General features: G+C 36.9%; 2 protein-coding genes across 8 annotated transcripts in view; one reads left to right on the forward strand and one right to left on the reverse strand.

Annotated features, from left to right (window-relative positions):
• Positions 1–8,023, forward strand: part of LOC106740632 (phospholipid scramblase 2-like) — a 40,547-nt gene extending 32,524 nt beyond the window's left edge. For 4 of the 5 annotated variants that reach the window (XM_014611864.1, XM_014611865.1, XM_014611866.1 and 1 more), the window contains 5 exons: positions 1,319–1,417; positions 3,010–3,227; positions 5,436–5,591; positions 6,574–6,735; positions 7,257–8,022. In XM_014611864.1, the coding sequence (XP_014467350.1) occupies positions 1,319–1,417; positions 3,010–3,227; positions 5,436–5,591; positions 6,574–6,735; positions 7,257–7,286 (665 nt within the window). In that variant the 3' untranslated portion in view covers positions 7,287–8,022. Of the gene's footprint in view, positions 1–1,318; positions 1,418–3,009; positions 3,228–5,435; positions 5,592–6,573; positions 6,736–7,256 lie in introns of all 5 variants that reach the window. The other variant, XM_014611867.1, reaches the window with a different exon arrangement.
• A 3,509-nt stretch (positions 8,024–11,532) lies between these two features.
• The window catches only part of LOC106740621 (arginine kinase), a 34,868-nt gene continuing 29,500 nt past the window's right edge, over positions 11,533–16,900 (reverse strand). For all 3 annotated transcript variants that reach the window (XM_014611840.1, XM_014611839.1, XM_014611838.1), the window contains exons 2-4: positions 15,289–15,649; positions 13,447–13,821; positions 11,533–12,015 (exon numbers count right to left, since the gene is read on the reverse strand). In XM_014611840.1, the coding sequence (XP_014467326.1) occupies positions 11,668–12,015; positions 13,447–13,821; positions 15,289–15,633 (1,068 nt within the window). In that variant the 5' untranslated portion in view covers positions 15,634–15,649 and the 3' untranslated portion in view covers positions 11,533–11,667. The remainder of the gene's footprint in view (positions 12,016–13,446; positions 13,822–15,288; positions 15,650–16,900) is intronic.

A 16,900-nucleotide genomic window follows, 5' to 3' on the forward strand; every position in this document is an offset into this window, starting at 1 on the left:
GGTCCATTTAAAGATGTTGTTACTTTTTAGGAAATATATAAAAAAATACACAAATATATTAAATTAACATATTCACCTTATTAAATAACATAAAAATTTGAGTAACCGTTTTACACAATTTTTTACTTTATAAGTTTGTACAATATGTTATGTAACACTCTGTATATGTATAATGTGACATTGATTCGACGTGATAATTGTATAAAAATTGTGCTCATACATAGAAAAAATATTAAATCAAGAATAGATATTCTCGTTTATACATGAGAATATATATTCTTGATTTAAGACTAATTTTTTCCGTGTACATGGAGTTTCCTGTTACTGTTTATATGTTGTTTCGAAATTTTGCGATAAAAACAACGTTACATCGATACAAACGAAGATACGTGAAAATGATGTATGATATTTCAAGTGAATATGCATTGTTCCAAAGAAAACTATAACGACATTTGTAAAGTGGGACGATTTATGGAAAGGTCATATTCTCGAAATTAGTTATTAAGACAATCTTTCGAGATATAACTTTCCTGAAATTTTGAAAATATATGATTGCTCTGAAAATTCACAATATCGAAGTCATTAAGACAAAATAGTGTCAAGAAATTATTGTTATTATTATTATTGTTATTATTTTAGAAAAATTATTTCCGGTATACTGCTGTACTGATTTGAGTTATAAACATTTTCATATTATAAAATGTAGATTAATACTGTGTGCTTCCAATATTTTGAAACATTTGTATTTAGGCATACCTCGATATCTCTATTTCAGAATTGCGACTTTTCAAAAAAATTCTCTCTCTTCAAATTTCGTAATTTTGATTTTTCAAAACAATGCATGTCCACCATATAAATTTATGATAAATTCACTTAACTTTACAACATAAATTCACGACAATTCTTTGTAATAATGGATATAATTAAAAATTATTTCAAAATATTAATTATATAAAAATTTCATAAAATTATTTCTTCGGCGAAAACGAGTATGTGACGCGTTGGAAAATTCTTGTTACCGGAGATATCAATAGATCATTAGATATGACACTTGATACGATATCTCCGTGAATCCTTTTATCAATGCAGTTGCGATGCGAACGATATGCAAACGTAAGATACGTGATACTTCTAACAAGATAAAAGTTGGACGGCTTTCCCTCATTAGTCGATTGTTGCTCGTCGGAGGAAAAACAGCGCGTTTCCCTCACGATCCATATTTACAGATTTATTCAGAGAAAACGGATGTCTGCGATGAGTTTGTCGACGATATCTGTTATTAACGACGCTTATCGAGCTCCGCTCTCCGGTGTTTCAGGTGGTTGGTCTCCGCCGAATACGATATATCCGTCAGGCTTGGAATACCTTATGGGCCTTGATTATCTTTTCGTGAACCAGAAAGTCGAGCTGCTGGAAGGTGAGCTTTGTCTCGGGCTCTGAAGTACCAGGACAAAAATAAAACACTCTTCTTTTTACGCTCACATTAGTACGTATGTGATGGTGATGGTGATAGCAGTAGTAGTAGTAGTAGTAGTAGCGCACAAGAGTGATTTACAATTCTTCTCTCTCTATCTTTCTCTCTTTCTCTTTCTCTCTGAAAAACATCGTGTTTGCTTCGTACGATAATGATATAATCTTATATTTATGCTATACAATAGCCCGTTCTCTTGTTTAACGCAATGTGTGCTATGCGGCGAAGTTATTACAACTCGATATAACGAATGCGCTTGTTGTGCGCAACAATACAATTAGCCTGTTCTTTTTAGCTGCACTGCTGAACTGGTGCAATAAGTTGAAGTGAGACAAGTATATGTTTTCTCATTTCAACTTATTGCACCAGTTCAGCAGTGCAGCTAAAAAGAACAAGCTAAATGTTTACCGGAGAATGTAATTTCATTATTATTATGCGTCGGGAAAGATTCGAAAAATTACTTGTTACTGTTATTTTTTCCCTCATTTCCTCCGATATTCATTTCGATATATTGATGATTAAAACAATTCGTTAGACAGCGCATTATCGTTGCTCAAGAAGTAACGAGTCGTTTACGATTCCTGTTACTTTTTCCACCAAGTTTGTAAAGCTTTTACTTTTTCCTTCCAACTCGCTACTATCCATGTAGATGTATTCCGCATGTGCAGAGTAACGATAAATAACGATTATGTATGTGTTACTGTTGCATACAAAATATAACTGCATTCCCATTATTGTTGCTGATGAAGAAATACAACGTCGTCACTAAGAAAAATAACCGTCGACCATATTTTGAAATATATATAATATTTATTTTGAAGTAATAATAATTACAATAATCCATTATCGTTATTCAAGAATTAATGAGTCGTTACGATTTCCTTTACTTTTTCATAAAGTTATAAAGTCTTTTTTTTCTATCACCTAACTTATATAGGTAAATATTCTATATATATGAAGTAATAAAAAGATATGTAACGATTATATTTATTACCGTTACACTAAAAATAAAATCGCGTTACCATCATCATAACTAATGGAGAAAAATTAACGTCATCTCATTAAGCCGTTATTAAAAAAATAACTCATCTATTTTTAAATATATAATGGCTTTTAGAAATGAAATAAAATAATGCGTTATCGTCATATATAAAAAGTAACGACTTGTTACAATTCCTGTTACTTTTCTCGCAAAGTCCTGAAACCTTTTTTCATTTTGTCACTATATCTATTCCATCATGATGTATCTACATGTACAAAGTATTGATGATAAGAAGAAGATGATAAGATAAGAATTACATTTATTGTCGTAACATTAAAAATAATTAAAAAATAACATTCATTATCATAACATTAAAAATAATTATTTTCCCGTTATCGTGACGAAGAATAACAGGTCAGGTCTGATAAAAGTACTGAAAAAAGTAACTGATAACATTAAAGAAAGGCAATTATTACAAGTAATGCGTTACTTCTCAATCCTGAAATTCATTTTACTCGTTTTTAATCACAACGTCTCTGCTTTGCTCTGCTCTCAGTTTTCACTGGATTTGAAACCAAAAACCGATACGCTATTATGGACGTGACGGGAAAGCCGGTGTTTTACGCGGCCGAGGAATCGGACGTCTGCTCGCGACTGTGCCTGGGCTCAGCCCGTCCCTGCGACTTCTCCGTGGTCGATTTGAACGGACGGGAAGTCCTTCGCATGAGTCGACCCTTCAGATGTGACAGTTGCTGTTGCCCTTGCTGCTTACAGGTAGTTGTCGACGGGCTTACCATTGTTGTCGCGGGGATGTCTTTAGAAACTGGGGCTCTTTCTTTCTCCCTCTTCGATCGTCGCCTCGCATTTCTTGACGAATCGGAACGTCTGACAATTTTCTTTAACGCTCTCCTATTTCCTCGCCGCAGTCGTCTCGATTGATGACGAAATCAGGAACGAGAAAAAGTATGCCAAAAAATTTTGCAAAATATATTGAAGTAAGAGACTGAATTCATAAGATTATACTTGCGATCGATTGAGCGCATTTGTAAAATTAACGTAATGAAATCGTGAGAAAAAATAGGCTAAAAAGAAGATAGGTTGCATGTTATATTAATTTTATGATTATTACTGATTGTTCAATCAAAAGAAAAGTTTTCGGAATATTTTATTAAATGTGTTCAATCGATCGCAAGTGTCATTTTATGGACATGCGTGTTCTTGCTTCTCGTCTTCTCGTCTTCACTTGCAGATTTTGGAAATTTAAAGCTCCCAATCTCTTGCTGCACTCGTCTTGTTCGGTAATGTCAGAAGACGAGAAAGACGTACGCTCTATACGAGTAAAAAAAAAATCACTTGGTCTGAGTGACTCGGTGGTCGTTCTATATTCTGAGTGAAATTTTACTCCAAGAAACTTAGAAAGCGCATTTCTCAGCCGAGAAGCGAAAACAACACGCAGCTGAGCGCAGTTGTTTTACTCTCGGCCAAAAACTGTTTCCCAAGTTAGATTAAGAAATGAAATCCCGAGGTGGTGGGCGCATGGGCGACGAGAAAGATATAACATTAGAAGAGTTGAGATTATGTTTACGGTGAGAAGCGAATCGAATGTGAAATTTTTTGAAATGAGAACCGCGGATCTGTATGACGCACGCTTCGCCAAAGTTTCTTCACACGTGCGCACCATCTGTCAGCTTTACCTTTGATGAAAATTCGCCCACGATATGGGAAGCTGCGATCGATCCGTTCCGAAGAAAAGTTACGTCGATTCTATGCTATAAATGTAAAAGTAGCAGTTATCGCATAAATAGTACGTCACGACAATCGATCGTTCTTCTCGGAGAAATTGTTGCTAACCACCAATCGAGTTTTTTACGATAATATCGTTATCATTAAGATAGTTGTATCACGAAATGAGTTTCGTGGAAATTTATTGAAACCTGCACTACGTGTACATCAAGTCATATCGGCCGCATTCGACGGAAAGAGCGCTTAGTGATTATTGTTTGTGAATCGAGCGTTCTTTTAGATTCTTGGCAGATCTGGGAGTATAAACCAATCAGGAGTGATAATCAGTAAGCGCTTTCTGAGTTGCTCTTTCCGCCGAATGCGGCCGTAATCTAATTGCACGTGCAATTAAAAAAAAGATTGCCCACTCGAGAGCTGAGATAGTTGCAACGTATTGTCTCGTGTTCCTTGACGTTAATGTATTATTTTTTATTTCTACTTTTCAGAGCTTCTAAATTACGTGTGAGATTTTAATGAAAACCTCTACTATGATACTAAATACTATAATATACGCGGCGTTATATCAACATTTCAAAATTATTGACTACTTTGCTTTGAAAATACACAGTGATAAGTTCATAATATGTATATGTATAGTAATACACAAAATACATGTACATGTAAACGTATTTAAACACTTAATACAATTAACACTTAACACTTTATATAATTATCTATTATATTTGTGCATCTCTATTAGATTAACTATCGCATAAATAAAACATTAATTAGAAAAATAAGAAATACTTTCGTATTTGTAATACTGTATATATATATATATCTCAGCTTCGTTTTATATTAACATTTATTATTTACATAGCGAAATAAATATATAATCTTAATTAAATGGCTCTTACGCATCAAATCATAGAACGCTAATTTGAATTTGGCCACAAGATATTCATGTTAAATGTTTCACTGCGGAAGGATGATGTTTGACGGCATAAATGTGTTACAGTTATAACGCATGCATTAAAAATTACAGATTTGAGGAGAGTTGCCAAAGTCGTATTGCTTGAAACATTGTTAAAATGTTTATATCACACGGAAAACAATGCAATTCGTTAAAGTTTCGTTACGAGGTACGATTTGGTTGACTGACGTGCAACTTTCCCTTTGCAGACCTGAAAACTGCAGTCCGAGTGAACGTGTTTTTGCGATTTTTGATCAGTGATGAATTACCGTGGATACTGTTTGCAGATTATGGAAATATATAGCGGCAATTTACTGCTCGGCACCGTTACTCAAGAGTGGAGTTTGTGGCGGCCAACGTTCACCGTCCGAGACGCGACCGGCAATCCCGTGCTGATAATAAAAGGGCCGATCATTCGTTTCTGCATCGAAGTAGTTTTCAAGGTATTTCGCAAAACACCTCGGAAACTGTAGAATTTCACTATTTGCTCTAACGCATTGGTTTTTCTTTTCTCGTAATCTTGTAACTTCCTAACACTTCGTACACTCAACGTCATGCTGTCCTTAGACGAAGAGTTACACGATTTTCACAACGTTACACAACGCATAAAATGAAAATCGCCGAAATAATTCTAGATGTAATGTGTAGTAAAGTTATAATGGTTCTAATTATAACAATTTCGACTTTACGTATACGTGTCCCAAGTAGGAGAGTGACGTCAGAAGACGTCACATTGACGTCCATTTTTAGTCATTTTTAGCCTATGACGTCGTCGACTAATGATGGACGTTTATACGAGAGCGGGTTGAAAAGTTATTGGCCTACGACAGAAAATTTGTTTTTTCAAAATTATTACTTTACTTCTTAATATAGTCCTCCTTGACTTCAATACATTTTTACAAGACGATGTTCCAAAACAAGCAAACCGGCGGTCTTGCAATGTGAATTGTCGGGCTCCTCAAAATACTCGTTTACTACGGTAACGCCTTCGTAATTCGAAATTTCTTATAACCGAGTAACTTTTTTAAGTTCGGGAATAAAAAATAGTCGGACGAAGCCAAATCTGGCGAATATCATCACATAAATTGGCATGGTTTTCTTCGCTTCTGACGTCACCAAAGGACAGCCAAAGTGAGTATCCAAGAGCCTTAAGGTCTGACTTAATTTGATCACCGCGTTGTGTATCGCTGTGACTTTAAGGCAATAATATAATCATCGAACACAATCGATTTATAACAGTTATTGATTCCTATTTCTATGTCAGAATACGTATTGTTATATAACAAATTATTTACGAATTAAAATTTGTTTTTTATGGTTATTTATGTCCCACATTTTCCGTTGTCGTTTTTTAGAAGCAAAAAGAAAATCGGATTATAGACGATTAAAGTAGTTCGAGTCAATCATTCGTTGGATGTTTTGTAGGTGAAATCTTTGGATGAGAAACAGAATGTCGGCGTAATTCAGAAGAATTGGGGCGGCTTCAGCCGAGAGTTGTTCACTGACGCCGATCGGTTTGGTGTGCAATTTCCGCGGGACCTCGACGTCAAGATAAAAGCCGTGTTATTAGGAGCGTGCCTTTTATTGGTAAGTGTCTTGTCGTGATTATCGAAGTTTCAGTTCCCTTGCTTGCGGTCATTTTGATTAATGACGTTAGAAGCGAAAAAACATATGCCCAAAATTCTTACTTCGAGATAAAAGGTATGTCCTGAAAAAATGATTTCTGTGGCCGATTATGAGCACATTCGTAAAATATTCCGAAAATTTTCCTTTTACTTCAACAATTAATAAAACAGCTATTAAGATGATGTGACAAAATTATGAGAAAAAAATTAACAAAAAGGGAAAGTTGCGTGTCACGTTAGTTTATTGATTGTTAAGAAGCAAAAGGAAAATTTGCGGATTATTTCACGAATGTGCTCGATCACATCATTTTATTCGCAAGAATTTTGAACACGCGTTTCCTTTGTTTCTAACACGTCATCGAATAAGACGACTGTTGCAAGGGGCCTCTTAATCGAGGACCTGAAATATTCGAATCTCTTGAACTAATCAACTGATAATTTTCTAACAATCTTTGATATTCGAATTTCTTCTTTTTCTTCCAGGACTTCATGTACTTTGAGAATCGCAGTTAATTAATAATATTAGCTTACAGTCATTGTCGAAGTTTGTGCATGCGATTCGTCGGGTATCCCAAAGGACACTCAAGAGCTTTAAATGCCTTTCAGCCAGGCGCTTTAGGCGTCTCTTTAAGCGTTTAAAAAATGATATAATTAAATACGCCATGCGATTAACTGTACAACGGGCATACTCAACAAAGAATCTTACTAATCTTTAATTAATAAGATTAACCAATGATATAATTAAGATTTCCGAATATACTTTCCGAATGTTAATATTTTCCACACACACACACGCACACCCACACACTCTCTCTCTCTCTCTCTCTCTCTCTCTCTCTCTCTCTATACACTTACACATATTATTGTTAACTACTTTTATTATTTTCTAATATATTTATATAACAGTAACCAGCGCGGAGTTTACGGTAATAATCAGGATTACTTTTGTATTTGGGAAGTTCGGTCTTGCGAAGCTCTCTATATCGCTTGAAAGTCGTTTATTACCCGTCTAAACCTAAATTGCTACTTAATTTGCGATCTATGATGAAAAAAATCGCTACGACTTTGCTATATATATATATATATATATATATATATATTTAACGCTCATATATTGCGTTATTTTTATTACCTTACCGTATATCTAAGCTGTCTTCCGAATGTGGAAAACATAACAGTTACTAAATAATATAAAGGCACAATATACACTTCCCCCAAGAGTATTGTATATTTTAATATGTGTGCATCTATGTACCTGTGTTTTGCGAGATATATATTTTACGAAATATATTTTGGCGAATTTTTACTTTTCTCTTTTTAAGGCCTGCTGTTTTCTTCGCTACAACCACCTTGATTAATGACGTCGGAAGCAAAAATCGTATGTTCGAAATTTTTGCGGAATATGTTGAAATAAAAAGAAATAAATGTTCATGAAATGGCATATACATAATGATATTTGATTGAAAGCGCATTTGTAAAATATCCCGAAAACATTCCTTTTACTTTAAAAATCAATAAATAGCCGTAAAATTAATATGGCAAAATCATGAAATGAAAATTAGCTAAAAAAGAAGATTGCGTGTCATGTTAATTTGATGGTTATTTATTGGCTACTAGAGCAAAAGGTCTCAGGAATATTTTACAAATTTACTCAATCAATGACAATACGTCCTTTTATATTTTATATCTTTATATTTTAATGTATTTCACGAGAATTTTGAGCATGTTTTCTCGATTCTGAGGTTATCAAACAAAATAATTGCAGCGAAGGACCAAGAGCCTTAACTATCAGACAAGACATTGACATGTCAAACTTGCGAAAACTGTACAGTCGGCGTCATGTGGGTTATTCCATTCTGTAGGCGGAGAATTACATGATTTTCAGCCTTACATAACGCATAAGGTTGAAAGTCGCACAAGTAACTCTAATTACTATGATAGGATTATAATGGCTCTAATTTTAAATAGTTTGAACCTTATGTGTGTACATGTGAAAAGTTAAAAATCATATAGAAAAAGTTTCAACCTAATAGAAATAAGTACAGCATACGTGACGCCGACTATACACACGATTGTTGCACGTAGAATGTGACGTAACGCAGAATGTGACGCAATCGGTCTGTTCTTTTTAACCAAACTGGTTCAAGAAATTTACATACACATTGAAGCGTGTAAAACGCACGAGATTCTCACGCTTCAGTGTGCGTACATTTCTCGAACTAGTATAGCCAGTTCAGCCAAAAAAAAACAATACAAAGAAGTCATAAGCGGTCTTTTTAGCTTTAAAGAAATTCACATACATATTGAAACATATGAAGCGTATGTACCTGATTCTCGCGTTTCAGTACGTGTGTAAATTTCTTAAACTAGTGCAACCAGTTCAGCTAAAAGGAACAGACCATGGTTCTCTTCTTTTTTCTTCCATCAAGTCTTTACTATATGTTTGTTTCTTTTTAAGTTCTAGTAATTTACACCAGTTCGACGAAAAAGGACAGACCTATAAATGCATATGGTCCGTTTTTTAGCTGAACTGGCTGCACAGTTCAGGAAATTTACGCACACTGAAGCATGAGAATTTCGTACGTACATTTCATACGTTTCAATGCATACATTTTTTGGACTAATGCAGCCAGCTCAGCTAAAAAGAACAGACCAATTCATTCCCTAAATCGATTTTCAACTTTATACTTATGTGTAAAATTGGAAATCATACATCCTGTGTCATACTTGGCCATTACTATCAAAGTTACTCGTATGACTGTCAACCTTGTACTGCATACAGTACATAGATTACGTTCTGAAACTGTAGTCGATCGAATATAGTAGCATTTAATTGACCAACTAGAATGAAAAAAGCAACGATCTTTATCAAGTTTTTTGCCCGATAAACATTAAATCAATCTTTTGAAATATTGATTTTATAAACATTTTACAAATGTTCTTAAACTATTACTTGATATTATAATATTCCTAAATATTAAAATCATATATTATTTTTAATGTTTGGGTTATAAATATTATTAACAACGATGTTGTGTACCACATTAAGAACTACATATTTGAAAATGTTATGTTGTAAAATATCATTGTAATAACGTTAATGATTTCTTGCTTACTGGATGGTTAATTAAAAGCTATTCTACTCGACTACGATTTCGGGACACAGCTATGCAAGCTATAAAGGTCAAAAGTTGTATGTCTTGCAATCTGAGGAGCGACCAGGCATTTGTGAACCTCTGTGCGAAAAAAGCGACACGTGTGCGCGAATTCTTAACTCCTCGAGCGTTGTGGGCGCATATGTGCGCTCAGAATGAATGATTCTTTACAAAACCATCGGCGTTTCCAACGGCTCTCATTCGTTCATCCGTTTCTTTCAGTCGTGGGCTTCCTTGCTTTAAGAAGTCTGGTATATACTAATTTCTCCCCATTCCATCTGACGTCATCGATTATAAATGAAATATTCGAATCTTGCGAAAGATTCGAATCACGAGCACCCTCCGGAACGCGAGAATTCGAGCGAAACGATCCTCGACGCGAAAATCGGGAGGAAGGACGGAGAAAAAATTACAGGGAGTCAACGATATACATAATGTGTGTATGTCTTTTTATTCGTGTCTCGATACTTGTATTTTCTCGTACATCTGGTTTGTCGAGTCGGCTGTGGTACACACTGTCTCTAATATGTCGTCACGGTTCTTAAGCTCTGCCTTAGAACGCTTTTTTTTTTCTGCGTGTATGTAATAGTAGTTAGTAGTAGTAATAGTAATAGTAGTAGTAGTGGTGCGCGTCGTATAATATCCGTCGCAGATGTTCCTCCTCTCTCACGGCCTCTCGTCACACGGTAAAAAAGAGAATGAAAAAACGCTGAATCGTCGCTGTCCGCACACCGTTCTCGCCTCGTACTAGAAAAGGCGTCGTTTAGAGCGCCGAAAAAATTACGCGCTCTCTTTCTCTTTCTTTCTCGACCCTGCGGTCCCGCAAAAAGGTCGCCAACTGCGGAGACCTCGCTCAATCGCCGCCTTGCATTCTTCTCTCTCTCTCGTGATCAACGACCGTTGTCTTCGTTTCTTCTTCTTTTCTTCGTCGTTGTCATCGTGATGGCGGTGGTGGTGGTGATAGTAGTCGTCGTCGTCGTCGTTGTCACTGCGAATGAACCACCCGAGCAACGACCTGCCTACGTATAACCTCTTAGTAATCTCGCTCTAAATAGACAAGCACGACGAATTTCGTGGAGGCTAGCGCTAGAGCTGATCGCTACGTGTGTAAAACGCATGACTACCTTCTTCTTCTGTTTACGACTAACGAATAGCGACGCAAGAAGGGAGAAAGGAGAAACTGAACCGGAAAAAAAAGAGAGAGAGAGAGGAATCCACGGAGCGAAGAAACCCGCGCGAATCTGCTCGTGTCCGTACGCGCGAGAACGTACGTGTTTGAGAGAATTACCGAACGAAAAAAAGAAAAGGAAAAAAGAATCAAAAAACGAGAACAAAAATGAAAAGAAGAACGGTGGAACGAAAGTAAAACGAAAAAAAGTGGGGGGAGAATACTCGTCGAATACACAATGGATATGATAATAATAATAACAACAAGCTGCTCTCTCGCGCCTAAAGAACGCCTACGGTCCTCTTCGGTGTTGCTCTCGCGCGGTTCTAGGGAGGACGCGTGTTTCGAACGTGACGTCACGTGTACACAACACACACACACATACATACGTGTGACGCCCGAGACGACCGGACTTAATGACTTTTCGTTTTTCTTCTTTTGTTTTTAGGAAACGAATAGTAGTAATAATAATACACGTGTCGGGGGAGCGAAGGAGCAGAGGACGTTTTCAAGGGAGGCGGGGAGCTTGGTGGGGAGGGGGAGGGTGACGGGGCGACACGGTGGGTAAAGTTTAGAGGCTGGCCTCGAGCTTGATGAGTTCGGCAATGCCGTCGTTCATCTCTTTCACAGCCTGGTACTCGGTGAGACCGAGGCGCCGCTTGTTGGAGATGTCGTAGATGCCGCCCTCGGCCTCGGTGTGCTCGCCGCGGGTGCCGCGCACCTGGAGATTGTATTTGGCAGCGACCTCCTCGAGCTTGGCCTTGTTGGCGGCGAGCTTCGGCACCTTGATGTGCACGGACGCGCGCACCGTCGTGCCCAAGTTCGTCGGGCAGAACGTGAGGAAGCCGTAGCGGTCGTTGTGCGAGAACGGCAGCCGCTTCTCGATCTCGTTCACGGCGGTCACCAGGCGACGGTATACCTGTTGCAGCGGGCAATCAATGAATGATCGATCGATCGATCCTTCACGGAAGGTTATAAGGAAGGTTCCCTTGTTTCCTCGTGACGAACATCTCAGAGGGTGCAGTTCGCTAGACGCTACATAGGCTCCCATTTCTTTTACAGATGGGTTTTAAGGTCTTTGTTTCCTCCTCGCCGCAATCATCTTGATTAATGACGAAGAGCGAGGAAACGCCGTATATAAAATTCTTGCGTAATACGTAACAAACGGTATAAAATGATATGCCTATGCGATGATACTTGTGATTAATCGAGCACATTTGAAAGATATTCTTAAAAGAATGGCATGTCATGTTAATTTGACGGTTACTTATTGATTGTCAGAGCAAAAGGAAAGGTTTCGGAATAATATTTTACAAATGTGCTGTGAATCGATCACAAATGTGTCATTTTTACGGGCAGATCCTTTTATCTCGACGTATCTCGCAAGCATTTTGGGCCCGCGTTTTCTCGCTTCGGACGTTATCAAACAAAACGACTGCAACGACGGGCCTGGAGCTTTAATTTACTTATTTATGGAAAAATGCCTACTTTTTGTTACAATATATAGATTTCAATCTGATATCATACAATCTAATAAAATGATCTGAAAATCTGATACAAAGAATTTTTACAGAAAGAAATGAAACGAAAATTATAATACAAAAAATAGCAAATTATAAAGATAAGACTTAATGACGTTACATAGATAAAATGCTTCGAATGTTAATGAATCGCATCTTTAGATTATGATTAAAAGGGGGAAAACAACAGAGACATTTCGCAAAGTCAATTGAAATAAGAAGATATATCCATAACGTGATACTTGCAATTAGACAGAGAAATTTGTAAAAAAACAATATTAACCCTTTGCACTCGAGGGTTCCGCTATGGAGACAATGCAAATAATTTCAGTTCATAACATAAGGACAAAGACAAATCGTAAAAACTATTGTGTATAGGATATTCCGCTCTTGCTATTTGCATTTGAGTTTGAAAAGTTTGAAGACAAATTTTAAATGGCTCCGCTCCGGCGCCCTCGAGTGCAAAGGGTTAAATAAATGAATAAAATATCGGGAAATTTGGCCTTTGCATTAAACAGCAATGAAATAATTAACAAGGCAAAATCACGTAGTTAAAAGGCTAAATACAGTACATTAATAACTTGATAATTTGACGTCAATAATTTAATTTTCGAATATTTTACAAATCTGCTCAATCGATCGCAAGTGTTACTTTATGGGCACGTTCGTTTCATTTTCAACGTGCTTTGCTAGAATTGTGAACGTGTACCTCGGAATTTTCATACTTCTGGCGTTACAATCACAATCTGTGGGACGACCGTTACGAGGCATCAGGGAACCTAAGTTAATTAAACCCGAGATTAAGGCGAGATTAAAGGAGGTATTCTCACCTGACCGAGGTCACCGCCCATCTGCATGGAGATGATACGGAGATGATCCTCCTCGTTGCACCATACCAAGAAGGTCTTATCGTCATTATGGAAAATACCGCGTCCGGTCGGCCAGAAGCGGCAGGCGTTGGCGGTCTGCAGGAAACGATCGCCCTCCTTGAAGAGGAAGTGATCGTCGATCAACTTCTGCTGCACCTCCTTGCTCATGCCGGTGAGCGGGTAGAAGGTGCCCTTCAGCTCGCCGGTCAGGCCGGACAGCGTGCTGGACACCTTCTCCTCCATCTCCTTGTATTGCGCCTCGGTCAAGCACGGGTTGAACGGATATCCGTCCAGAGAACGGCCGCACCTCACACGAGTCGACACGATGTATTCACCCTGTGATATGGAATCAATTAATTATAACAACGATGATAACAATGCGATCTGATGATAATATAATTAAATTTCTTAATTAAGATTATCACACGCATACAACATAATTTGAAGTATAATAATAATTAATATTGTCATATAAAAATCTAAAGTATAATAATAATGTTTTTTGTTGCGATTGATTTTTTTCATGATGATTATGATGATAATAATAATTTTATCGGACGTGTAATAAGTAGATATGGATGAAATAAAATATACGGAGTGAGGCAATAATTATGTCATTGCCACTTGGAATAACTTGGAAATATGAGAATGAGAAAAAAAATTTATCTAATAGAGATCGCATTGATATCAATGGCCATCATTTCAAAACTTCACCTTCTGTAAACCTTTTCTCATCTTTTCATTTAGTCATTAATAAGACTTTTATTTCTCGAAGAACATTGAAACTACTATTATGGTCTTACCTATATAATGATGATATAATGACGATGATAATAATGTTTGTAAAGTATAGAAAGCAATATATAATCGAGAGTGGCGTTTACAATAACTTACAATTTCAAGAGAATATATCTGGAAAGGGCAAGGTAATAGCTAAACACTGTTATTAGATTTTACTAAAATATAATAGATTACATGAAATAATTTACATCTGGAATCACACACAAGGTAAGATGGCTATTAACGGTAATGCCGAAGAAATTAAGTGACTAAAGCTCGTAAATAATAGTTTCGTTTCGCGAAATTGACTTAGCAACTCTTAGCCCAGATCTACAAAGGATACGCCCATAAAAAGATAGTTGTGATCGATTGAGCATGTTTATAGAATATTCCGATAACTTTCATTTTACCTTAGCAAATCAATAAATTAGTTGTAAAATTGACCTGACAAAAAAAGAGAGAAAAAAGGTCACATGTAACGTTAATTTTACGAGTTTTTATTAGTTATTTGAGCAAAGGGAAAAGTTTTTGGAATATTTTACAGATATGCATAATCGATCAAATATTATTTTATGGGCATATTCTTATAACTTATAACTTTATATTCTTATAACTCAACGTATTTCACAAGAATTTTGGGCCTGTATTTCTTTGTTTCTATCATTAAGTAAGACACGACTGCAATGAGAAAATAGTATGCCATTCTTGACAGAACTTTTAACGACAGTATCGTTACTATTACGCATTGTCGAAACGCAGTTTTCCTACCATATATTATACTCGCGACATACTATACAACGACAACGTGTTACGATAATTGCACTGTCGTTAAAAGTCGCAGAATATTCCTACAGGAGTCTTAAATCTTAGGAATTGCGACGTCCGGTGAGGACGCTTTTTGCTAGAAATTACGCTACGCTTTTAGCGCTGAGAGCCGAAGGATTTCGACTATACCTATCAGTAAATCCAGGTCTTAAGAGCGCTCAAGGACGCGACGATCGAGGAAAAAAGGTTGATACTTACAGTAGGATCGAGATTGCCGAAGGAGTCGACGTCACCGAAGTCCTTGGGCGGATGCTTGTCGGTCTTCTTGAAGCCGCCGTGGTAGTCGTCGATGATCGGATCGAAGATCTCGGCGAACACGGTGTAAGCCTCGGCATCGGGCGCGTAGATGCCCACGCCGGAATCATGGTTCTCCAGGCCGGACTGGATGACGTCGAGTAGCGTGGAGCCAAACGACGTCTTGCGCGTCTTCAGCTGATCGAACACCTCCTTCGACAGGTGTTTCTTCAGCAGCGACTTGCTGTCGGAGGCCGCCAACTTGGCATAGCCGGACTCCAGTTTGTCCAAAACAGCCGCGTCCACCATATTGTTGCTCTTTTTACTGTAACACCAATGAAATCGATCATGCGAATAACTCGGAGCTATCTTCGACGTTCGAAGTCAGATTCAGCTTGTACACAGATTCATTGGATATAGAGTGTCTCAGAATTTGCGACATAAATTTCACTGGGTGCTCTGATCACCTAACTTTAATTTTTCCTTCGCGACAATGTCAAGGAAAATCATTGTTTATTATGGCGAATTTTTAATATTCAACGTGACATATCTTTGTATATATTAAGGCTCCTGGATACTCACTTTGGCTGTCCTTCTTTAATGACGTCAGAAGCGAGGAAAATTATGCCAATTTATGTGACGGTACTTATGAATAAAATTAACTCGTGAAATTAACGTAACTGAAACGTAATTGAAATCATGAGGAAAGATAGGTTAAAAACGTAAGTTGCGTGTTACACCAACTTACGTCTATTTATTAATTGTTCAAATTAAAAGAAAACATCCGGACATTTTTACAGATGTGCCGAATCGACCATGAGTGTTATTTTGTGTGTATATTTTTTTATTTCCACATATACCGTCACATAAATTGGTATGATTCTCTTCTTCGTTTCTAACGTCATTAGAGGACAGCCAAAGTGAGTATCCAGGAGCCTTAAGCCTGAAATTAAAATTTCGTTGAAATGACACAAGCAACTTTGCGATGCATGATTGGTCGTTCGAAGCTTGGCTCGTGAAAAAGCTCATTTTTCGATCACTTGTATCATTTCGAAAATTGTTGGTGCTACGACTTGTGGAACACTCTGTATATAAAACCATGGTTGGGAAGTAATACGTTATTTGCCGTTATCACTATTTTTTTTTAGTAACAACACGGCGTTATTTTTTTCTTTTTTTTTGTTAGTAACGTTAACGGCCACGTAATTACATTTTTAGGTGACATTTTTTGATAACAAATACAATCGTTATTTTTATTACATTTCATACAGTAAAATGCATATACATGGCATAGGTAGCGATAAATTGTAGAGGCCTTAAAAATTTAATAAAGAAAATTATAACAACTCCTTATTTATTGAATAATAATATAACGGCGAATTTTCCAACTTCTCTTTGAGAGTTATTTTTTAAAGTTATCTTTCAAAATGAGCAACAGTAATGAGTTACCCTTTTCTTTCAACGAGTAACATAATGAGTTACTTTTAAAGAGTAACCTTCCCAACCTTGTACAAAACATGTGCAAACATTAGAGTGCGAATATGCGAAGATACCGATCGACATTAAACGGTGGGGG

This window comes from Dinoponera quadriceps, unplaced genomic scaffold (genome assembly GCF_001313825.1).
Source record: "Dinoponera quadriceps isolate SergipeBrazil2010 unplaced genomic scaffold, ASM131382v1 scaffold278, whole genome shotgun sequence".
Classification (NCBI taxonomy): domain Eukaryota; kingdom Metazoa; phylum Arthropoda; class Insecta; order Hymenoptera; family Formicidae; genus Dinoponera; species Dinoponera quadriceps.